The 25,042-nt window shown below is 43.4% G+C and overlaps 1 protein-coding gene across 1 annotated transcript in view; it reads left to right on the forward strand.

Annotated features, from left to right (window-relative positions):
* The first annotated feature begins 1,041 nt into the window (after positions 1-1,041).
* The window catches only part of LOC120837602 (transcriptional regulator ATRX), a 45,503-nt gene continuing 21,502 nt past the window's right edge, over positions 1,042-25,042 (forward strand). Inside the window, exons 1-8 of the mRNA XM_040207088.3 lie at positions 1,042-1,086; positions 1,630-1,711; positions 3,741-4,014; positions 13,426-13,768; positions 16,351-16,479; positions 17,345-17,489; positions 20,792-20,907; positions 21,836-21,982. Of these exons, the coding sequence (XP_040063022.1) occupies positions 1,045-1,086; positions 1,630-1,711; positions 3,741-4,014; positions 13,426-13,768; positions 16,351-16,479; positions 17,345-17,489; positions 20,792-20,907; positions 21,836-21,982 (1,278 nt within the window). The 5' untranslated portion in view covers positions 1,042-1,044. The remainder of the gene's footprint in view (positions 1,087-1,629; positions 1,712-3,740; positions 4,015-13,425; positions 13,769-16,350; positions 16,480-17,344; positions 17,490-20,791; positions 20,908-21,835; positions 21,983-25,042) is intronic.

Below are 25,042 nucleotides of genomic sequence, written 5' to 3' on the forward strand. Positions count from 1 at the left end.
ACCGCATTGTTGACAACTCCAACAATGCAATCCCCACAACTTCGTCATCAAGTTTTGCGAAGGGGAGATTGAAAGAAAACGTCTGCTTTTATCCATGAAATTACGCTGCGACAAAGGCTTCTTGGTCAGTGGTGTTTTATGCAAGCACGCAGTTCCACTAGCGCCAGTAGGCTTGTGTAAAGTGAGAAACATTCCAACCCAGCATCGCTGCACGGCCCCTTTAAATGCGATAAAATCTCTGAGCAAACCCTGCGCACTTCCAAGTTCGTGTCTCAGTTTGCAACCAAGGCAGGCGGCACGCATCTGTTATACAACTACTTCAATTGTGCAGACAGGGGGTAATGCACCCAAACAAATGTGATGGGATAAATTAGCTTCTGTATGAAAAATACGGTTATCAAGCGTGTTATTATGTTTATGTGTATTGTAAGAGAGATATATTTGAAAGGCAGTAAAGCTATAGCCAGAATCGTTGGTTGCTAACATAGGCCCGTCTGGGAAGTAAGCAGTTAGATCAGAAAATTAAATGAAATAATTTAAAATGCCCACGAAAGATAGTCCTAAAATTTGTAGAAGTTTCTTAGCAGTTTAATAAAGAAACGTTTACACAGTGTTTGACGGTACAAAATGATGTGTTATTTCAGTGACAATGTGAGCAATGATTTCAGCAATTATTTGCAGATTTTTCTGGTGCTTTATGGCAGAACATGTGTATCTCAGGCTTGTGGGGTATATTGAGCCATTTTATTTTTTGAACCGTCATGTTTCCTTTTGTAAGTGAACCGCATTTGATTTTGGTGTGTTTGTGATGAGATCTAAGGGATCACAGATTTCACATCATCATTTCTGGATTGATACTAATTTCCCACATGCGTGTAGAGATGTTCGAATTTGATCCCAGAGGCATTTTCATTATGTGTGTTTGATACACACATATCGAAACTTGTTACCTCGCTGTTGTTTCAAGGTTCTTTTTAACTCTTTCGTAACCATGCCCATTTCCTTTTGTCTTGAGATTTGAGTTCGCTGTCTTCAGAGGAGGAAATGGGGGAGGAGTCAGCGCCGACAATTGTCCCTGCGACCAAGGTACGATTTGCCGACCCTTTGCTTCCCTTTGTTTGCGTAGTTTGTGACCCTCGAGATATTTTTCCTCGTAATATGATCTGTTTCTCCATAGATTTTTTTCTGTTCTTCATTTTGCACTTTAATTATTTAATATTCTTTTTCTTGCTTTTCAACTGGTTTTATGTATTTGTTCTTATTTATGTACCAAAAGTGCTCCTTTGCTTTGTGTTGCTTTGTTCTCTTTATTTAGAGTGTTGTTTCTATGGTTGACATTAACTGCTGACCTAACTTTTGATTACTAACCTAACCCTGTATTACCAAAGGGTCCCTTCCACTGTTTTCGTTAACAAATTTGAGACACCTGGCTTGATAAATACCTTATGAGCTCACAACTTGTTTGAAAATAAAAACACAATTTGACTTGACTATTGAGCATACAATGTTCATTGTTCAATAAAGTGCTAATCTCCCATTTTGTCTCTCCCCCAATTTTAAGAGCCCCTTCACCCTGTGTTGTACAACAGTTTTGTGTCTTTTTAAAAATAATTCTTACTTTTTTTTTAGCTTGTGGAAAATGGAAACGAAGCCTGTCGACGGGCCCTTTTGGAAGAGGCACTTCTTGGCAGCAGTGGTGACAGCGAAGAGGGTAATGCAAGCATTTGTTCCTTGACGAAGACCTGAGGAAGTCCAGTTTCTGATAGTGACTTACATTTGCTAATCTTAAGTCACTAACCATTTATTACACCATATAGAGATATTGTCGAGGTCAGATTGTAGAAGGGAATGATCAGATTGGTTAATTATTTCACTGATAGAGCATAGTCATCAAAACTAATTTGATGGAAGACTGAACGCCAGCGGGAAGGTCAATAATATATAATCTTAAAAAGAGCGAAGGGCATAAAATGGAACCCTGAGAGATGACAGACTTCACAGGACAAGGAGATGAGGCACACTCATTAGCAGTTACAAACTGCGTGTGCTTAGTCAAAGAGCATTCAATCCATTTGATGATGGTAGGGTCAATATTTAAGGTGCTCATCTTAAGGAGGAGTAACTGATGTGGTACCTTGTCCAACGCTTTCGCGAAGTCGAGGAAGATACAATCGAGAAACGATTCATGGTCAAGGACTGATGCTATGTGAGGTGTGAAGGAGAGCAGTTGCGTTTCACGGGAATAATGTCTTTGAAAATTGTGCTGAAATGGGCTAAAATATAAATTAGACTCGAAAAATGAAGCAAGGTTTGAGTGGATCACATGTTCTAACATTTTACAGGCAATGTTCGTGAATAAAATGGGGCTATAATTAGGACGTGATTGAATATTGCCGGAATTCTGAAAAGGAACGACCTTCTAATGATATAGCACCATGGAGCACTGAATAGACTGTGTTTTTGTGCGATAAAAAGGCAGGTGAATAGTGTAACCGTAGCCCGTGCTTAGTTGCAAGCACCATCCACATCGTCACCACTTCTCCCTAGTTCAAGAAGGCGTTGGGTCGCCATGCCTCATGTAACCGCCAATTCCAGTTCTATTAAAACTCGTTGACTCAAACAACTGAGTCGTAAGACTACGCGAGTGACACGATACACGTCACAAATAGACTTCATTGTTTTTATATACTTTGAGTTTAATTCATCAGCGCCACGACTAGAGGAAAGCTTCAGTTTGCAGATTAAATTCATTCCCACAGAATTAATAACAATAGAATTCATTGGAAAGAACTCGCGGTTACGAAATCCACGATTTGCGAAAAAGCTGCTGCGCTTGCGCGAGCAGAGCTTGTTGCTAGCACTCCCTGTTTGATTGCAAAATAAATGCTATTCCTAGACTGCGACAGAGGTGCCGAAGCGAGAACGGAGAGAGCTCGCGAGTCGCTTTGTTGGTCGCCATGCCGGCGCTGTGTTGCGTATGGTTGCGCAAATTACTTTTACGGTAAAGAGAACGTCAAGTTTTTTTAGATTTCCGTCGGCCAGGCTGTATCCTGCGAAGAGAGAGGCTTGGATAGTTGCTGTGAAGAGAAGGAGCACGGACGGCTCACCATGGCAGCCGAACGAGCACACCCGGATCCGCAGCGCGCATTTTGTCACGGGTGCGACGGTTTTGTACGCCCCTGGGAAATTTTCCACACTATTCAATCTGGGTCTCGAGGAAACGCTTGGAACAGACTGCGTTCACAAGGTTTACGCCCCACATGTATCAAGCCAAACCTTGCATCGCGAAGCTTAGTTGTATTCCAACCACTTTCTAGCCTCGCACCCAAAATGTTGAAGTTTCTGGCGTTGCGCGATAGGCGGCGCGCACTATTTTACAAATCGTGGATTGTGGCACTGCGTGTGCACAAGGATCTAAAAATTGTCCGAAGGAACGTTGTTTAGCACAGATCAACATTCTTCACTGCGCATGATCTGATAACTTGATCCACAAGATATATTTTCTTTTGGTAGGTTTTATAATCTTCCAAAACTCTGAAGGGTTACAAGCGAGAATTGATGGAAGCATATTGTTAAGCAAAGTGCGCTTCAAGGGTTCCCCAGTATGCTCTTGAAGGCATACTGGGCAACCCTTTGGGGCATGCTGGGGGATCTTTGAGGGTACACAGGGAAACCCCTGGCTTCCTATGAATTCAGTTACAGAACCAATGCACTAGGTCAGACGGCGCGTCTCTGTGCAGACGACGGCGAGGGGGAACCAAAGAAGCAGAAGGCGGTGCCAAAGGAAAAAGAGGACGTCGTTCCTGACTGCGAGGAAGAGGAGGCTGCTCCTGAGAAAGAGGAGGACAGGCAGGAGGCCGTTCCCGACAGCGATGAAGAGGACAGCGACGAAATCGGGGTCGCCACGAAGAAGGGAAAGAAGCTCCTCAAGTATGAGAAGCTTCTGCAGAAGCCAGTTCCCGGCGGCAAGGACGACGGCTCGGAGGAGGAGGAGCCGCTAGAGAGCCGAAAAAGGTGAGCCTCCCTGGCGTGCATTAACGCAAGTGGAACGCTGCATAATGTTTCTGAATCGTTTCACTTCAAGTCCGACTGCAGCCAGTGTTGCGATTGAATGGAGCCAATCAAGCGGCGCCAAAACTGCATCTCTCGTCGGCTTTGTGCATCTGCAGTTGCCGACTAAGCAAATGTCCCAGAGTGGATGATTCTGCGCTTTTTTTTTTGCGCGTCATTAGATTGGCTTCATCAGTCCGCACCTGGCGCCTTGTCCGCACGTGATAAATTCTCACACACCTTAACAAATGCCCGCTTTATTAGCTCACGAACAAGCTTGTATCATACATAAACCATCGTTAACATACTCTGTCATTCGCCAGGTCCGTCACTTCGTGCCATAAAGAATGATCTAGATAAAAGAAAAAAAGGCATCCTTACAAATCCACGGCCCAACAAGCGCATTCGTGACTTTGGAATTTGATCAAAACACACGTCATACGCGCACGTTCTTAAAGTAGCACCAGGATACGGCACTTTTCTCGGAGGTGGTCCAGTTGTGCCATATGCGCCGTTTTGATAAATTCCTGCTTGCCTGCGCCTTGCGGCGCCCGAAAGGAAATATTACGCCAAGCTGAGCCAAAGCCTCAGATGAGACTGAAGAAGAAATAAACAAGTAAGACAAAGACGACACAATCTTCCAACTAACAACAGACATATAGGAATCCCAAAAGCGAGCAACCGATTAATCGGCTGCTCGCTTTTGGAATTCTTATAAATATCTGTTGTCAGTTGAAAGATGTGTCGTCTTCGCCTTACTTGTTAATTCTTTCTTCAATCTGACCTGCACCAACACGCTCTTTGTCCATTAATGAGCCAAAGCATTTATATGCGAACGAATTCGTTTTTGGAGGAGTTTTCATCTGGCAACTGTGGAAATCCACTGGGATTTTGCTATCACAATCACCTAGTCGAAATACGAATGGTTGTAAGAATCTTCTTACTCGACCAACCAGAATTACCTGGCACAGTGTAACTACTGTAGATTTATTTATAGTCAATCACCTAGTCGGCGACATAAAAAGTGGAGTCCTTGTTTGTGATCTGAGCGATCATCTCCCGATATTTTTGAGCGTAAAGAATATCTCTAAAAACACGAACAAAACGCAACCTACATTATTTCAAGGTATTACTCAGGATCGGTTGGACGCATTTCGGCAAGATGTCATTAACACAGACTGGACCGGAGTACTCGGTAAGGTCAATGCTGACGGGGCCTATAACGCTTTTTTGGATCTTTTTTCTACTCTATATAAGACCCATTTTCCGTTTAAGTACTTCCGAAAAACCAGGCGTATTCGAAAACCATGGATAACGCCGGATTTGCTTTGCAAAATTCGCGCGAAAAATGCACTGTACAACAAGTTTGTGAAGACTAGAAGACAGGAGGCCTTTAAAGTATTTAAATCATATCGTAACAACTTAACAAAAGAGATCCGACGCGCAAGAGCTCGCTATTATTATGAGGTTTTTGAGTCTGCAAACAGACGCGTAGATATTATGTGGGGAAGGTTAAACTCAATTTTAGGCCGCAATCAACTATCACAAAATACCGAGCAAATAGAGCATGATGGTGCAAAACTGACAGGCTGTCTGTTATCTGAGGCTTTAAATGACCATTTTGTAAGTATAACGAGCGCCAAAGACAATTTTAATTCTACTTTTTTGTGATGCGAGAAACGAGGCCTCGCTATTTTTAGAACCAGTTACTGAATCGGAGGTAATTTCTCTCACTTTGCAATTAAAAAATAGCGAGAGCTGCGATGCCGACGGCATCCAGATAAAACCAGTGAAGTATGTTGTTCATTTTTTTTAATTGAATTGGTTTTATTCAGACACAAGGTCTCGGATGACAAGGCAAAAGGCAGATGGGTTCTGCCTGACTTGGCCCTATCACCAGTTTACATTGCTCAGCGTATAGTACGACACGTTGTAATATAAACACAGAAACCACGGGGAAACAGAACGGCCCACAAATAAAGATCAAAACAACATAACTTATACAGTAGTCATGTCATGACAATTTTCGGGGACATAGGACGCACTAGAATAAATGAAGCTCAACCATTGGATGCAAAAAACATTTATTCAATGGGACATGATAGAAGGTACCGTTTTATATTTCTTTTAAAGGTATGCTTTGATCCGCATTCATGAATCATTTCTCTTACGGCCGGATGTTTATTTAAGAAATCAGGAATTAAGTACGCTAATTGAGTATGTCCGTAATTCGTCCTTGACCAACCCTACTGAAAAATCCGGTATAACTTTTCCCTATCCGGATTATGGAACCGGAAATATGTTTCTGGAAACCCGAAATCCAGATTGCCGACAAAGGAATAATTTCTGAAAACCTAAATTCCAGATAGAATCCAGATAGATTTCCGGTTCCATAATCCGGATAGCGAAAAGTTATACCGGATTTTTGGGTAGGGAAGGTATTCTATAAGAGTCATACCGAAGATTGTATTGTATATTTCTAGGAAGGAATGCGTCAAAAAAAGTGGACTGGTCACGATTGAACTCATTAAAAATGTGGATTGAAAGTTTAAGCTGGAATAACTGACTAATATTAAGGAAGCTATGTTTTAGAAAAAAACGGCGTTGTGTGGTCGGTGCGCTGAAGATTTTCAATACAACGTACTGCTATTTTTTTTTGCAAAACAAACAGTCTATCAATATTTGTCTAAGTCGTTGAACCCCAAACTAGTAGACAGTAATGAAGGTGGGAATGAACTAGTGAATAATACAACTGACGTCTTAACCAGCCTGGGACAAGTGTTCTTATTTTGCATAAAATGCCAATAGATCTAGAGATGCTTGCATGAATTTTATTTACATGTGGAGTCCAGCTTAAATTTTCTTCGAAGAGAATTCCTAAAAATTTGTAGATAGTGACACGCTCTATCGGAGAGTCTTGGAATTTTAAAATAATTTCGCAGTCATCCGGTTTACTTCGCGGCTTAAAAATTATATATTTAGTTTTTGTAACATTTAACTGAAGCTGATTGGAGTCTAGCCAGGACGATAACTCGCTCAGCCATGTATTAGCAGAAATTTCAAGACCACGCAGACATGGGCCAGAGAAAAATAAGCTAGTGTCGTCGGCATACAAAACGATTTCAGGAGTTTTAGGTATACGTACGATATCATTAATATAAATAATAAAAAAAGAGAGGACCTAAAATAGACCCTTGTGGGACACCGTACGAAATTTGTTCTAACTTGGACCTGTAGCCATTAAGACTAGTATATCGTAGTCGACAAGATGAGTAGCTACGAACTAAAGCTAAAGCAACACCTCTTATTCCATAAAACGGTAATTTATAGAACAAAATATCATGTTTAATCGAATCAAAGGCCTTTCTGAAATTCAGAAACATTCCACTAGTGAAATGTTTGTTTTCAAAATTATTAAGTATTTTTTTTTTGATGCTAAGTAGAGCCATTTCGGTTGACTTATTCTCCGTAAAACCGTATTGCTGAGTAACAAAAGCATTTCTTTCACTAAGAAACTTTGAAAACCGTTTTTTTATAAGAAATTCTAGAAACTTTGAAAACAAAGGAAGTACAGAAATAGGCCTATAGTTGTTAATGTTGTCAAAGGAGCCTCCTTTGTGTAGAACAGCCACTCTTGCAATTTTCATGCCATCAGGAAAAATGCCCGTTGCTAATGCGTTATTGCATATATGCTGCAGAGGAAAACACAAGAGGTCTGCGACAGCTATAATTGGTATAGCCTTGATGTCATCCTCTCCAGCTGCGGTGTTTGTAGATAAAGATTTAAGGATTGAATATATTTCTTGTTCATTGCTTGGAGCCAAGAAAATAGTGTCGACAGCTACAGATGAAATATATTTGTCTAAGCTTTCGTTCGGACCATGTGGCTGCAATGACGCACCTGCGTTTAAAAAATGGGATTTAAATTTGTCTGCCATTAAGGCATCGTTATACTCAATACCATTTAGAGTTAATGTATCGGGAATCTTACTCTTGTGTTTTCCAATTAGACTTCCTACTGCACCCCAAAGTTTTTTTGGTTCATTCGAAATAGATGCAAACTTGTTTTTATAGTACTCAACGCGTGCTTTCTTGAGGTCCTTATTTAATTTATTTCTTATTTGTTTATATTTAATTAATATTGTCTGGTCCCTTAGTCGAATAAATTTATCGTAGAGTTTGTTACGTTCATTAATCCTTTTGTACAGCTCGCGAGTAACCCACGGCTTCCTAGACTTCTTGCGATTTATTATAGGTCGAAGAGGAAACGCTTCATTGTAAATGTGCTTTATTTTATGCAAAAATATGTCGTAACACAAATTTGGGTTTTCTTCATTATAAACGTCATCAAAACTGGTATTCTCTATCATGTCCCGGAAAAGAGCAAGAGCATTCACGCCGAAATTGCGTCGCAGTACAGGAGGGTCACGGATGTTACACTTTTTCTTTTTGACCAGGGGAAAAAAACAATATATTGGCAAATGATCACTTAGATCGAATGTAAGAATACCCGAGACAACATCCTTTGGGTCATAGCTAGTAACACACAAGTCGATCAAAGTTTCACTTTCAGACGCTAGTCTTGTTGGTGAATGAATGACGTTTGAGCAACCAAAAGATTCAATGACATCAAGAAAACGTCGGCAGGAACGAGTAGATGAAAGCAAATCAATGTTGAAGTCACCAACTAAGACAATTGGCAAATTGAGACATGACACGTAGTCTAGAATTTCATTTACAAACTCAAAAAATTCATTTATATCGCCCGATGGGGGCCGATAAACTGAAGCAATCAGTGACCCAAGGCACTTTACAACAACCGACTCATAGTGGTCACTCATCTGCGTAAATTCGGGCAAGACTGCATACTCAAGGTTATTTTTAAAATAAAGCGAGGTCCCTCCTCCCTTGCGATTTCTTCTGTAAACCCCTTCAGATTTATATCCTGCGAAATTGACTACGTCGTGTTCACTCGAAAACCACGTTTCAGTAAATGCCAATAAATCGAATCTGTGATCTAAAGAATCCAAGGCTGTTTCTATTTCAAACCATTTGTTTTGTAAGCTTATGTTGATATGAAAGATTGACATCTTATCACTTCGAAGCAGAAAAGGATCGTGCACAACAGAGTTAAATGACGTGCTGTCAATATAAACAGTTACTGGTGGTTCTGCCATCACAAAAATACAAATAAATGAAGCTTCTAACTTTCACTGATTCAGCAGATCTTATCTAAATCAGCCTCACACTCAATTACGATTGCGCGTTCGCCCGCTGCCTTACGCACAAACAAGAGACCATTCTTCTGCCAGACAAACTGGTACCGTTTTTCCTCAGCCTTAACCCTCGTCAGCCAAAACAACTTCTTATTCTGCGGTGTCAGGTTATCGAGGAAATACACGTTGGATTCGATATTCTTTAGAAGACCCCTTTTTGCCATCCACTGGTCACGTGTAATGCGCGACAGGAAGCGAATGAGTACGGCCGGAGTTTTGCCTGGCTTTGAAAACAGCCTGTGAACGCCTTCTAGTTCGTTTTGTGACAGTTCTGGTAGTTGCAGTTCAGTTGCTAGCTCGTTTATCTTATTCAGTAGGTTTTCGTTGTCAGTTTGTGGCAATCCATGTATTTCGAGATTCTGTCGCCTACTGTACTGCTCCAGGCTGTTGACTTGTATTCTTAGTTTCTGAATTTCCTGGCCAGCATTATTAGCCTCGATCTTCTCCACTTTTTTTTTCAGGGTTGCAATCTCAGTGGATTGGCGTTTCATTTCTTTGAGAACTTCGTCGTACTGTTCAGACATATGTTGAACGGACTGTTCCAGCTTGTTGACGGTCTCTTTTACCAACATCAATTCATCAACTTTGCATCTGATTACTGGTAATTCCGTTAGTTTCTTATTGATTTCCATGAGAACCTTCTCAAGGGCAGCTTGTTCGGGTTTCTGCTTTACAGCACCCTCGGCCCCGCGAGCTTTCGAAGTTTCGCATGTTTGGCATTTCCATTTACTTTTATCGACATCCCCTTTGGCCTTGTAGGTTGTCTTAGAAACACCAGAACACGAGCCGCTGTGGTAACTGTAGTCACATTCCGAGCATGTTAAAAACACTCCATTTTCAGGGAGTGACTTAAGACATACCAGGCAATCGGAATCAGCCATTGTAAGCTAGACAGAGGACAGCACAACGCTACAATAGCAATAGCAACAGCAACAGCGGCGGCGGCGAGTGGGCGGTAACCATAAACGCAGTATACAGCGAAGTGTACCAAGCTCCATTTCTAAGTCGTATTTTTAACCTGGCCTCTGGTAACTTCTGTATTTCCAAAACGCATGCAAATAGCTAAAGTTTCGGTCTTCTATAAAAGAGGAGATAGAAACGAAATGGGAAACTACAGACCCATATCCATACTACCGGTATTTTCAAAAGCACTTGAAAAAGTGCTTCATCTCTGTTTGACAAATTTCACGAATATATACAGACTGATTACGGATTCGCAGTTCGGTTTTAGGAGAGATCATTCTACAGAGGCTGCATTACCTGTGCAGAAAGAATTTATTCTGCAATGTTTTGAACAAAGAAAAATAGCTTTGGCAGTGTTTGTAGATTTTAGTAAAGCCTTTAATTGCCTTGACCACGAAATTTTACTAAAAAAACTTTACATTTATGGCATTCGGGGACACGCGTTACAGATTTTTTAGGTCTTATTTAGAGCACCGAGCGCAATATGTTTGTCTGAAGGGGAATTCTTCCTCTATGAAACTATACTTTGCGGTGTTCCTCAGGGCAATATATTAGGGCCCCTCCTTTTTAACCTCTATGTTAATGACGTCGTCAACATTAACCCAAATGTCAAATTTTTACAGCGACGACACAACGCTACTTATTTCGGCCGAGGATCGCGACGTCCTAGTGGGCATTGCAAATCTGATGCTGTCGAGATTAAACATTTGGAGCCGGAAAAATTCATTAAAAATTAACATAAACAAAACTAAAGCTGTACTTTTACGCACGAGAAATAAATCGATTGGAATAATGAGAGATATTACTCTTAACACAACCCCAATCGAGATTGAAGGGCAATTTTAAGGTTTCGGGAGTGATCTTTTCTGAGAATATGTCCTGGGATAATCACATAAATGATATAATTCCCAAACTGTCACGAATAACTGGATTAATATATATCGCCATCGATCAATTTTGCCAACGAATGTGAAATTACGAATTTACAATTCTCTGTTTTATTCGTATTTAAATTATGGCCATCTTGTTTGGGGCTCAACTACATTATCGAACCTTGAAAAAATATTCTTATTACAAAAAAAAAAAAAATACTGAGGTCCATCGGCGGCGTCTCGTTTGACTCCCATACAGCTGGTCTGTTTAGGGCTTTCCGCGTTATTAATATATACAATTTATACAATTATAGACTTAGTAATGTGTTTAAAACGGAAAACAATAGAAATACACGTTTCATTACAAATTTGGCTAATCTTTATCTGAAAAAACCGGTTTACCCCACTCGTCATGCACACTTTCGATGTAAGTTGCCTAAATTGCTTAACTAGTTAGAAGAGAGTGAACTGGAATTGAATAGAATATCACTAAAACAACTTAGAGAATATTTTATAAGCTTAGATAGGTAAATTAGCAATCACTTCATCTTTCATGTAATATTTTTTAATATATATATTTTTTTATTCCTTGTTTGCTTAGTACGTATTTTGCGCTCGTATAGTGTCCTCTTGTTTCACCTTGAACCATGTTTTGGTATGGAATATCTTTTTTGTATGTGTTCTTTTTTTTTCTCCTGTGCCTCTGCTATTTCGCCTATTAGAAGGTCGAGGACCTTGTCAAGCTGTACTTTACAGCTTTTTTTCTCGACCTCCGCCACCAGTATTCATGGGAAATAAACTTACTTACTTAAAAAAAAAAAATCCAGGTTTCCGAGTCTGCAGCGTTGTTAGGGGCAAATTTTACCGAAGGCCCTAACGTAGTGCAGTTCAGTCAGCATGTAGTGGCATTTCAAGACGCACTATTGAAGAATAACGAGCCAAGTTCATTTTTTCCTGCGGGCGCGTGTTGAGAAATGACACTACCTATTTTGTAGAATGTGCTCGCAGCTAATTCCCAGTTCGTTAGTATGCTGAATTGAGACTGCTTTGTTACCAATTCATAATTGTCCTACCGTTAAAACATCTGTGCATTGGGGAACTAGGATATTTTTGTTGATCTCCTGTGCACTAAATCAGATTTTCAAGCAGCTAGATTGTGATCACGACCGAGGAAAAACGAAGCAAATCAGACATCGAATGTTTACAGAGCGATGGGTTGTCAGGAAGTGTCATCATAACTAAAATTTTTGTCACAACGCATTTTGTCTTAAGAAGTTATGAGGCCCAAGAATTGTGGATTTTTGTGTCATGTGCGGAAACTGTGTAGTGCCAATTTACCTCTGTTATTCTCTAGAGGTTTAAACTGGTACTCTACACCGACTAATAGACCGATCTCACCAGCCAGTTTGACTACGCCACCGCTGCCGCAATGCATCGAGGGAACGTCTTTTTGCACGTGCGATAACCTCGCTGGAGCTCTTCGCGTGTAGAGCACGAGAAGGCCCGAGCCCTCGTGTGCACGGCCGTCTGCCTCCTGTGAACTAAAGTTATGGTGGCTTTACGCATGCGCCCAACGCTTAGTGAGATCGGTCTATTAATTTTGATAGCGAACATGCTCACATGACTCCTGCTGACTTTTGTTCAATAGTACTAATGAAAACAAAGCACACATTTAACTAAGCTTATAGCACAGCTTCACAGCCTCGAAGAGCTGTGAAACTGCTAACTTTGAGTTTTTAATGGGCGCTGTAGTGATCATATGAGTGCATACCGGTATCACTAATAAGGAACCTCATTGAGTTGCTCCAAGCTTATGTATGTGCTGCTCCCAAATGAGATTTTTTTTTTGTTACAAAGGTGCTCCAGGGTGAAATTTTTTTCTGCTCCAAAATTTAATACATTCTCAAAACTAGCTGGGCAACCCTTTTTTTCGGGAATTGTTTGTAGTCCCCACCGCATAAAGGTTCAACTTTTAAACACATATAGTCCGCTAACTACAGTTCGAGAAATGCAGTACAGTGGACGGACTTCTCTTGCCATAATGAACGACATGGAAAGTACACATCCCTACAAATACACAGCTCGGCACGTGCGTTTGTGGCTTTGGAAGTTGCGCGAGGCAGCGACAAATGTTAAAAATGGCAACCGGCCTACAGCTCTCTTCTGAAACAATCTGTGTACCGCGTAAGATTTCAGCTTTTAAACCTGTGTGGTCCGGGAAATAGGGTAGCGTGGAAGACTCGTTCGCTGCATCTATTGTGCAGGAAATCCAAAAGCAAGCGGGTAGTGGTGTCGAGCCAAGACGAACACGAGTACGCCGACTCCAAGAAACCCGAGCTCAGCAGCAGCCTCGGCTCGAGCAGCTCGAGCGAATCGGATAACTTGGACATCGAGCCGGCTCGCAAGAAAAAAAAGAAGCAGGCGTCTTCTTCGATAGGATCGAGCGGACAGTCTGACGACTCAGACTTCAACTCGTCCAAGAAGGGCAAGCGCGGCCCCAGGGACGGGTCTGCGTCGCCCGGCAAGGCGATCAAGAAGAAGCGCCGTCGCATCAAGATGGCCGCCTCCACGGACGACGACAAGGAGAACAGCGACGACAGCAATTCGGTGAGCTCCCTTTGTTCCTTACGATAAAACGAGAGGTGGGAAGGAGGACCGGACTTACTTGTCCTAAAGGGCCTGTCCAGAGCTATTGTTCGCCTTGTTCCACTTTGATACGACTCGTGTGCAGGAATTCTGTCAAAGCATGACATGCCTTTTAACCGAACCCCATAATCCGTGAAATTTGTCCGTCCGTGCGTTTTCCGTTAAACGTTGCAGGTGAATCGACGTCACGTAAGCTGACATCATGTGACCTCTACGCCAGTTTAGTTTTCTTTCTAAATTCAGCGAAGCAACTGACATCGCATGACTTGACTTCACAATACCTAGCATCTCGCGTCACGTGACACTTCTTACACTTCCTCTCCCTATCGCTTTCTCCTCCGTTCCACTCCCTTCTTGTCCCCATACCTCTTTATGTTAAAAGGATTTTTATGTTTTAAATTAGACAACGGTAATAGATTATAATGCGATTAAATGCAAAGGTGCAAGCGAGCTGTGTTTGGAGATTTCTGTTTGTCCTTCGTCCCTCTTGTTCCCCTTCTCCAGGAATCATTTTCGTAGCAGTAATAGAGTTTCTCATCAGAGTCACCTCTCACTATGCCCGTGTCTCACCATTCAGCATATAGTCGAGCCCGGTTATATCACACTCGGCTATTTCGAATTATTGTTTATATCAAACAGTGCAAACATCTCCTTGAAAATCACGTGTAATACCATAGGAGCCTTGTCTTTTTCTATCGAACTCCCATGGCGGGGACACTCGATATTGCGAACAAAGTCCGGCCGCATTCGCTTGCGTTGCGGGGCTGCCAGACCGCCAAGCCATAATACACGCGGTAAAATACGCAGCAAGAGAGCAGTTGTGTAAAAAGAAAAACAATGAACCGTAAAAAAAAGTGAAGGATGGCGAAAACCAGAGCTTTTTTAAAAGGCTCTGGCGAAAACAAGGGGAATGTCACGCGCGCGCGCGGCGCGTAGGGAGAGCAGGGAGTGCCCGCTGCCGGAATGGTAGCCTGCGCCCTTTCTCCGAACACTGCTGATGCTGCGTGACTCCCAAACCCCAAAATAAAATTAGCAAAAAAAAAAAAGTTTTCGGCAAGTCGAGTGTGTTGACTCGACAACAACGGTTGTGCAATCGCACTTCGACCGCCTTATCTTTGCTTACATTTTCATTTTTCTATTGCCCCTATTGCTTTTGTCCATTTTCTTTTCTTTTTTCCCTATTTTTTGTTGCTTGAATTTAGTGAACTTCCTTGCTGCTTGCTTCACTTTATGACTTTTTTATGTGTCTTGCTTTTCTTTCATTTTTTTATTATTTTCGTGTTTTGTCGCTCATGCTGGCGGTGTTTGCGGTCTCCATCAACTAGCCAACTACGCTCTACCATATTTAGCGGCTCTCGGATGTTCTAGTTTGTAAGCACCCGTTTGTCGGGACCTGAGCGGTACCTAACATTGTCGAAATAACTTGCCTCCGTACATTACGCACGTGCTTTCTCCACCCTCTGGTAACAGTGCACTCCGTGAAGCAGACGAGCTTTCGAGGGAAAGGGTAGGCGGAGCGTTGGCGCAGCGCTCTGGTTCGAGAGTGTTTTTTCCTTTCTGCATCGACCTACTTAAAACGATGTATACTGTTTAAAACAAAAAGCAGCGTTCTGCGAATAGTGGATTTTGAGTTCGAATCGAATTCGAAGCGAATATTGATTTTGTCAGAATATTTTCGAATCAAATATCAAATACTTGCCGTTCAATAATCTTGGGCGCAAAATGACATGCAAGATAATGTTTTCACGTGCAGCGCGTTCTTCTTCGTAGGCCGCATACAAGCTCCATCTTCAGGTAGTTTGAAAGGGTTGTTGTTCCTGTTGGCGTCGTCAGTGACTTTTTGCATTGTTCACACCGGGCTTCGTTTTTGGAGGGAAGTTTAGAGAAATACTTCAAAACTGGATTTTTTATGCTGTCGTTTGAGTCCACTCCGCCATTTTGACAATGTCGATGTCATTCACTCATCTTGTCGCTGTAATAATATATATTCTTTTGGAGTATTACAGTTTCAATGTTTTGAAACGGTGTTTATGAGTTTTCACGCAAATAAAAGTTTCTGAGCAATTATGCAGGTTATGAGATTAGCAAAGATGGCGCCGGCGTCTCTGGAGCTCGGTGCTCGGTTTCTTTTGCCAGTTAATAAACAAAGTTCCCACCATAATAGTTATACCGTTTAGCCGAACGTGGCAGTATGTTTTGATTTTAGAAATTGTTCCTTAGCGATTTTTAGAAAGTAAACAAGCTCGCGACTGCGAGTTGGTCAACACTTCGAAAAGCACGAATATTACAACTGCTCTCGAAGCGAATATCGAATAGAGTAATATTCGAAACTACTATTCTAAAATTCGAATATTCGCACAGGACTAAAAAAAAGGTCCCATTAAAACACGACGCGGTCACTTGCGGTGCCGCCGCATGTTTAGAGGCACAGCAGAGCGACGATGGAATTAACAAACACAGCTGGTAGAGTCGCTGCAATTTTTCGACGGTCGGTTTGTGCGACCAGTGTCGAGCCTCTCCGTACGCCAATGTTTGCAATCCAGAGCCAGGAGACGGGCAACAAGAGCCGCAAGAACCTCCGAAAGCTCCGGCCAGTCGGCGACGAGACGAGGGCGGCAGCCAAGGCGGAGGAGGAACGCAAGAAAAGGGTTCAAGAGCGCCAGAAGCTGCAGGTAACTTGCCTTGTTCGGGGATTCTGGCATGCAGTCACGTTATAGTCGAATGAGAACGGCAGGACGTGTCTTTTGAACACCCGGCCTGCAGCACACGCTCCGTGCCTTCCACCATGCTCAATACCTTCCACCTTGCTTTGGTGTACGAGACGTAGGAGCATTCTGAAAGGTAGGAAGGCTGGCCTACCGAAGCTCATCCCTGCCATTCTCACCGCGTCAGTGACTACAGCGAGCTTGATGGTTTTCTCGCTCATTTTGACGTTAAAATATTTCGGGCCGCGACGTGCTAGTAAATTCGAGGGATCGACGTGACGAAAACGCTAAACGGAGCTGCGGCGTTGTCGCCTGCGAGCGTAAGTAGCGGTATCGCGAATTACACACACCGGTGTAATCTGGTCTAATGAAGGGACATTAGTCTGAACGAAGCAGTTTTGGCCTGCAGTGCGCGCCGTTAATTAAGAACGGAAGGTAACTCGTACGATTTAAAGAGGCACCTTAAGAGTTGAAGTAGGTCCAACCTAGACTTTGGAGATAGATACGCAGGAATCATTTTGATAGTTTGTTTTCAGCCCTAGCGTGATTCCTGAAGATGGATTTCTGAATTGTGCCTGCTTTTTCATTTTAAAATGACCCCTTTTGTAAGACTGGCCCCATGTTTTACTAGCAAGAAAAAGATGTGATTGCTGGGAATCTCCCGCGAGCGCTGAACATTAAGGGAGTCGTCCAGTTTAGTAAGGAACTTTTTATATCTCAAACAAGCTGGACGCGAGAGGTATAGGAGGCGTTTCAATGATTCAGTCTCGTACGTAGAATGCCTGTTCAGTTTTCTTGAAGAAGAATCCGACAACGGAGTGGTTCATCGCAGTACAACAAGATCCGAGGGGGCGCTTCAGAGTGTGGCAACACGACCCTGGAGGAACTGGTGCTAGAGATGGACCTCAAGGCCAACGAGCCGCTGGTGACGGTGAATCGGAAGTTGGTCAAATGCATGAAGCCGCACCAGGTCGACGGTAAGCGTTGTGATGACTGGAGCAGGGAGGGGGGGGGGGGGGGGGGTGCCGGCAATTTTCTTTGGAGCTGCAGTCACACTACACATACATGGCACAAGAGATGGTGCCCAGCCATTGTTTGAGGTGTTCCTTGTACGCCGGTCTGTCACATCGGTCATACAAAAACATCGTGCTAACGTGTTAGGAACCTACATATGTTTTAGTGACGGGCCAAACTTTTGCGGAATCGAAAATTCGGTGCCGTATCTTGGGATTCGGCGAAGCGGAAGTTTTGCTGAACTTTTTGAAAGATTCGGCAAAAATACATTGTTGCCAAAGTTGATATTTCGTTTTTTCGGGCAACAAGTGTTTAGTTTTTTTTGTTGTTTTTTTAATGCACATTGACACAGTTGTTACTAAATAATGTTATATTCTACAAAATTATTGGATCGGTGTCATTTTTGTGTGTTTACTGGCAATTTTACAGTGACTCTTTGCAGAAGTAATGTGACAGCGAGGTTGGGTAGTAGTTTCTGTTTTGAGGCCTCTTCAGCGCAAGCCTGCAAGTGTGTTCATTGTTGAGGCGGTAACACTGTGTTCCTCCTTTCTCTGCGAGTCACCGGTTCGTGCGCAAAAGCGAATGCAACGGCTGCTGAGCCTTCACCGGAAGTGATAACAGTATTATCGCAAATATGCATGTTGTTCGATTTCAGTCACTTCACGCCAGCTTTGCATGAAAATGTGCGTCCCATATTCGCAATGGCTCATTTATAACTTTTAAAATGCTGGTTTCTGATGCTAGAACACGCGCGGACGTTTAGGAAGATGGGAAGAGTTAGGAATGTTGGATGTGCAACGTCGATCAAGATAGTTCTTGGTTTAGTTTTACGCGGATAGGTGAAAACCACAAAATAAAGCTAATTAAAAAGTAATATTATTTTGTTTTGGCACGAACTACTTGTGGGCTGAAAACAAGATTTCAATAATTGCGAGGAGTGCTTCAAAGTACTTGTCAGTCAATGGTGCAACTACCTCGTGGCATCATTGGAAAGATCAAAAGAAAATCCTGTTATCCAGAATGTACCGCAGCATTTGTCACTTGCGCAGTTGACTGCTTAATTTTCTAGTCGATCTTCTGCCGTTGAGGCAGAAAATGTTGAAGAGAACCACACTCACAATGTTGAAGGAAAGTTCGGCAAAGATTCGCCGAACTCGAATCTTCGCTGAACTTCAAGGTTTGGATTGTGCCACTTGCCGAATCCGAAGTTCGGCAGATTCATTCCATCATTAATATGTACGAAGGGAACATGCTTGAGCCGTTCAGCACCATGTTTTAGACATGCGGCACCGTCTAAGAGGTTTCAGAGGAACACCACTTTGAGGTTCCTGTTTTACTTTAGAGCAAACCTGTATACTTCTACCAGCCAAGGAAATTTTCGTGTCGTTTGCATTGTAAGCAAAATACTCGCGGCGAACAATTGAAGGCAAAACAGCGTATCTCCTTTAAAATCAGGCATACAGCATACAGCTCAGTATCCGTTTCAATAAAGAAAACCACAAAACAAGCATCAACAAAACAAACCATCGAAACCATATGATGGATGATAAGGCACCTGTAAACAATGGGAAGATTAGGTTTGCAGCTGCTTCGAAAGGGGTTGACGTCATTCGAAGCCCTCGCGTGAGGTGAGGTCACGTGGCACTCACACAGCCTCCGAGATGAAACGGAGCATAGCAACTGATTTCATTGTGGCTGCAGCACCGCGATGAATAGGCCACGCATAGTTAGGACTCACAAAGAGCAGTGGGAATACTAGGAGAGGGAAAAGAAACAGCAATACAACCATCGGTGGCATGCTGCGACCGGCGACGGCATTTCGTACAGTGCAGTAGGCAATCGTTGCAGGCGATACCACAGCTTCGCTGACCAGCCACCTTCACAGCGTGGATTGGAGCCTCAACGTTTTTTGCTTTTATGTGCGGGCACCATTTTTCACGCAACTTTAAAGCTTTCATTAGGGGGTACACTACCCAGAAAACAAATTACTGCAAAAAAGGTAGCTTTTGTAAAATGCCATATTTACATCCACCAACATCTAGAGAGTATTCCCAGAAAGTTTCATTAGTTTACACCGCATATTTATTTTTTATGAATGATTTTTGGTCCACCGATGCTAAAGAAAAGGTAGAGGTTGAAGCACTTTGAACGCGTTTTTCTCCGTTCCAATTTTTGGCATAAATTTCACTTAATGAAGACTATCGTTTGGTAGAAGGACGAAAGGAAACACTCACATATTTTTTTTCCTAACTGGAATTTTATGGGAAATGCAACTGTGGCATTGTTTTGTTTTTTTTACTTTGTGGATGTCTTTTATGAAATACGTTAAAATGTTGTCGACAACATGGAAGTAAAAAAAAAATTGATTTTTCACTGCGATGTTAGCACAAAATAAGTTACTTTTTGGAGCTTTTGTTTGCACAGTTGCACTTTCCAGACATTTTGTTGCGTATCTAGTGTACGAAAACGTTGGGTATTACATTAGTTTTCTAACTATAGTCTTCTTAAACAAAGTTAAGTGTGTTTCTGATAAAAACGACTATACATATTTTTTTTTTACAATTCATGTAAGCAGATGAAACTTTGCACTGCATTCTGTCTCGCAACTGCCAGTATATACTGTAAATTTCATTCATATTAATCTAAATCTTAATACGATGACCCTTTTGGGTAGTGCCCCCTTTAAGTGAAAGTTCACTCGACTGAATGCACTGGACACTGGGGGGATTTTTTCAAAAGTTTGTTTATCTGAATAGTTTGTTCAGTTGGAGTTCGTTCAAGTGGTGCTTCACGTATAAGCATGTATCGAGAAGCGGCACCAGCATTTCATGTTGAGACACCTCAAGGAGACCTCGAATAAGGGGTCGATTATCGTGCTGTTTTGATTCTTGCCTCCCTTGCTGTTTGCGATCAGCATATCATAGAGTCTCTTAAAGTGTCTGCTCTCGTCCAACAGGTCGAGCAGTGTTTTTTCTTCATTGCATGGCGCGCAGTGAAGAAAAAGGGCAGTGTGCAAAGGGGGAGTAGAGGGAGTTTTGAAATAAAGTGTGCTAGGAGAGCTTCCAGCAATGAAAGAATGCAAGACACCATCATCTATAAAAGTAAGTAGGACACAAACACGGCAGATCCGGACCGCATCGCAGTAACAGCCGACTGACTGGATGCTCTGTCCTGATTGTTTGCTTGTTTTCAATGTTGAAGTCGTAACTAACCCTGGTGCACTGAGGCTGGTATTATTGTTTCGCATTGTGGCCGTCTGTGGCAGGTGTCAAGTTCCTGTACGAGTGCACCATCGAATCCCTCGAGATGCTGAAGAAGGACCCCAACAATGGTTCTGGCTGCATCCTTGCCCACTGCATGGGGCTGGGAAAGACCTTCCAGGTACGTCCGCGCGTGCAGGCTGCCATCTGAACGAGAACAGTAAATTCCTAGTTGTATTCGGCTTCGATCCTTAAACTAAATCTGTAGCGTCTGCTATCCTTCGATAGCAAATGTTTCTTTTCAGACAGTCGTGACCTAGGTATGTTACCATGCTGCACCTCTGACTGCTACAAAGTTATTTACTTGTTCTGACTCGGTGTAGTATAAAAAAAAAAAAATATTTAAAGATTGCAAGATTTCCTTAAGAAAAATTTACAGGTCTTTGCCACAGCATGCGAAGAAGTGACAGCGATAGCTGTTATTGTGCATGGTTACATATACTTTTATGCATATCCACTCTTTATATGCTCGATCACTGACAACGGAGCCTCATGGTCGCTCGCGTATGTAGGAAGGGAACACTGTGCGCATACGAGTCAACGTCCTTTTCCGAGATTTAATCGAGACGAGTACCGTTAAGAATGGCGGATTGTTTTGCATCTGATAGTACAGAGCAATCCATTTATAACAGTAATGAGAAAACCAGAAAATTCAATCGTTCTAACCTATTATCATTGTATCTGGATTAGAAAATGAGTGTTACTAGCCTAAAAACTCTAGAAACTGATTGTTATAAGCGGAACATTGTCACGTCTGGGATCGTTACGAGTGGGTTGCACCGTACATACAAACCAAATTCTACGGTGAGGAATGTGCAGGAGCGTCCGCTGCCTACCTCGGAAGACAAGGCCACCCGGCAAGAGCCAAGTGGACTCACTTGGCTCTTGTCGCCAACACAGCTGTTGTTGGCGACCTTATTTATTATTTCTCGCGGGGCACTCTTTTCATAATGCGTGGTCGTGCGCAGTAGGCTAGATCAGTTCTTGAAAGCCCGCTGCCATTGTGAAACTCATGTTTATGTGGAGCTTGGGTGCCGGCGTTGCCGCAGGTGATCTCGTTCCTGCACACGGTATTGAACCACAAGGATTGCGGCAAGATCCTACGGACTGCCCTCGTCGTGTGCCCTTACAACACTGTCCTCAACTGGTCGCAGGAGTTTGAGCGCTGGCTCAAAGACAAGGGACTCGACCTCACCGTAAGCTGCGTTTAATTTTCGGTGGTGGCTAGGGTCGATAGAGGCTCGGAGACACGAGTGGCGAATCAAAAGATTTTACGCATGCTCCCTTTGCTCTTGTTAAGTAACGAAGGATTTTGCTAGAAATAAGTTAGATTTGTTTTAAAAAGTCTATCTTTCTATAGTTGCGTCGGCATTTTTTTTTTTATCTGCCTATGTTTGTTTCTGCATTTTTGGGCGTCTTCCGCCCCCACGCGCGGGGGACTTCGAGCAGCCGCGGGGCTCGGTGGGGAAGAGTCGGACCCCGGTCGTTAACGAACGGATTGGGTTTCAGTTTGGGGGCGCCGGAATAGCCCTGTCTTGGGCTTCTGTCCGCACTTGTGGCTTTTAAACGGGTGTGCTTCTGTCCGGCGCATTTCGCCCCTTAGTGTAGAAACTTCCCTTTTAATCGGCGCAATAACTTTGTGGCGCCAGCCAGACGGCAAAGAAAGCATGTAGTGACTATACAAAGAATTTGGGTTTGACCGTTGAGGTGTCGGAGGGGGGTCACGTTGACAGCTCGCTGATCATTGGGTAAGAGTGTACCACGTGACAATGGGCAAATTTGAAGTGATTGGTCTGTCTCTGGAAGGAAAGGAGGCCCCGACGAGTCTAGAAAGGGGCTACCAAGAGGATTCTCGGGGATTCGGCTTTTGAGATCAGGCAGATTCGGCTCTTGAGACTGGGGTACTCAAGGATGGGTTTTAATTTTGGGAGTTTTGTAATGTAAATTACTGTTGACTTGTTGTCGTTTCGTTTTGAAATAAACTTGGCCACATTGGCCATCGCAAACCAACCAACTTCGTAATGTGTCCAGTGGGATCGAACAACTTTTAGTTGTTTTTTTTTTTTCTTATTCAACTTCCCGGGGGACTTGCATCGGGCGAACATCATCATCAATTGTCACCATTCTGACCGGCCCCCTCTCTCCACGGAAAGTTGACTGACGCAGTTGACAGGATCCTGCTGACTTCCTGCAACGGGCGGTGAGCGAAAACGACGGCATCAACGGAGGCAGGCGGAGCGTACCTGGGCTCTATGCGACAAGTGTTTCGTCTGCTGGATTGCGGACAAGGGTCCCGTCTGCTGGACTGCGGACAAGGGTCGCTCTGGCCGGAGCGCGAACCGTGGCAATATCTACGTGAGAAGCCCGGGGGGTACAGTTATCCAAAGGATTCGTTGCGTCTGCTGGACTGCGGACAAGGCTCGCTCCTTCCGGAGTGAAGACCGTGGCAATATCTACGCGAGAAGCCCGGGGGGGGGGGGGGGGGGGGTAGTTACCCAAGAGGAGCGGTGGCAGCTGACAGGTGGTCCTGGGCGTCATCTACGTCAGAGAACAGGACGGCCTGTGGCTTTACCTGCGGACCGGCAAAGCATCCCCAGCGAGCGGCGACAGAATATTTTGGGCAGGCCTGATGAGGAGAGATGAGATCGTCGCTGCAGTGCTGACCTTCGTTGTGGTGCCGTTAAATCATGCGTTTTTCTTTTTTTTTTTTTGTGTGTGTGTGTGTGTTTTTTTTTTTTTTTTTTTTTTCGGTGAACGGAGAAGGAACCGAGGCTTCCGGACGACAGGCACGATCGCCGGGCCGAGTGGGGACACTGCGGCAAGTGGGTGGCGGCGACTGGAGGAGCAGCTAATTGGATGTCGCCAGACAACAGTGGATGAGTCCCTTTCCCGTTTTCTTCGAGGTTCACCATGACCAGAGAGAGCGTTGGCTCGCGGACCTGCGGCAGGATAAAGGATAGTTCTTCCTTCTGCCGTAGTAACAAAAATTGCCATGTTAGTTAAGTTAAGATCCACTTGTACCGCTCATTCACACTGGAAGCGGATCCGCGTTTGCAAAGCGATTGCGAACGGGGTTGTATAAAGATCCAGTACAATTGCACGCGCACTGGATGTCATGAAGTGCACATGCAATTGTACTGGATCTTTATACAACCGCGTTCGCAACCGCTTTGCGAACGCGGATCCGCTTCCAGTGTGAAGGAGCGGGTAGAGTCGCCCTTTTATGTCCAGTTCTTCTAGTGGGTCAAGTATAGCATCATTCGTCAGAGAATCACATGCACTCTTGATGTCCAAGAATACGGCTGTGATCATTCGTCGTTGAGATAATTCGTATTCAACCGATGTAATTAAATCAATCACCCCGTCTCCCGAGGACCGGCCGCGGCGAAAGCCTGATGACTCACTTGAATATAAACCATGATGTTCAAAATACCATTCCATTCGCGCCAAGATCATACGTTCCATGAGTTGGCCTATGCAACTTGAAAGCGCAATGGGTCGATAGGAAGTGATGGTAAGGGGTAATTTACCTGGCTTTAGTAGCGGTGTAACTTCAGAGACTTTTCATGGTACCTCGCCTTGGTTCCAGGATTGGTTGAAGGGACGAAGAAAGCATTTGATTGTACTTGGTCCGAGTCGTGCACTTGCCGAGTAATTAACACCATCTGGTCCAGGTGAGCTTGATTGTCTACATGATGCAAGAGCAGATTCGAGTTCGTTCAGAGAGAAATCAACGTCCATGCATCACAGAGTTGACGGTGGTGTTGGCTGTGGCGCTTGTGGTGTGCTCGTGTGTGTAGACTGCTTCTGCGTAATTCGTATGCAGAACGGGCTCGCGGCCTCTATATCTGAACACTGCATCAATAGAGCTAGTGCCCGAAACAAATAGCGTTGTTGCAGTGTTGCTCGGAGACCTTTTGATATTTGCCATATTCTTGTAGTACGCTTCCTCTGATCAAGTTCTGAGCACATTTTCCGCCAACGACGTTTTGCAAGTTTGTTCAAATGACGTTTGATTTTTTTAGTTACTCGTCGGAACTCACGTAAATCCTCAGGCCTTTTATGCTTTCTAACACGCCTCTCAGCACGCCGGCGAATAGCCCGAAGTCACTCATATTCGGTATCGAATGTAGTCCGGTTAATCGGTAGGGTTGTTTGCTCTCTTGATTGGTTCAACGAACGAGTGATGGCTTCTGTAAATGATGGTAAGTCCATCTCTTGGTTGCATTCCTCGGTAATTTGTTTTTAAAGTTTGC

The sequence above is a fragment of the Ixodes scapularis genome, unplaced genomic scaffold (genome assembly GCF_016920785.2).
Source record: "Ixodes scapularis isolate PalLabHiFi unplaced genomic scaffold, ASM1692078v2 PGA_scaffold13__105_contigs__length_92229423, whole genome shotgun sequence".
Lineage (NCBI taxonomy): Eukaryota > Metazoa > Arthropoda > Arachnida > Ixodida > Ixodidae > Ixodes > Ixodes scapularis.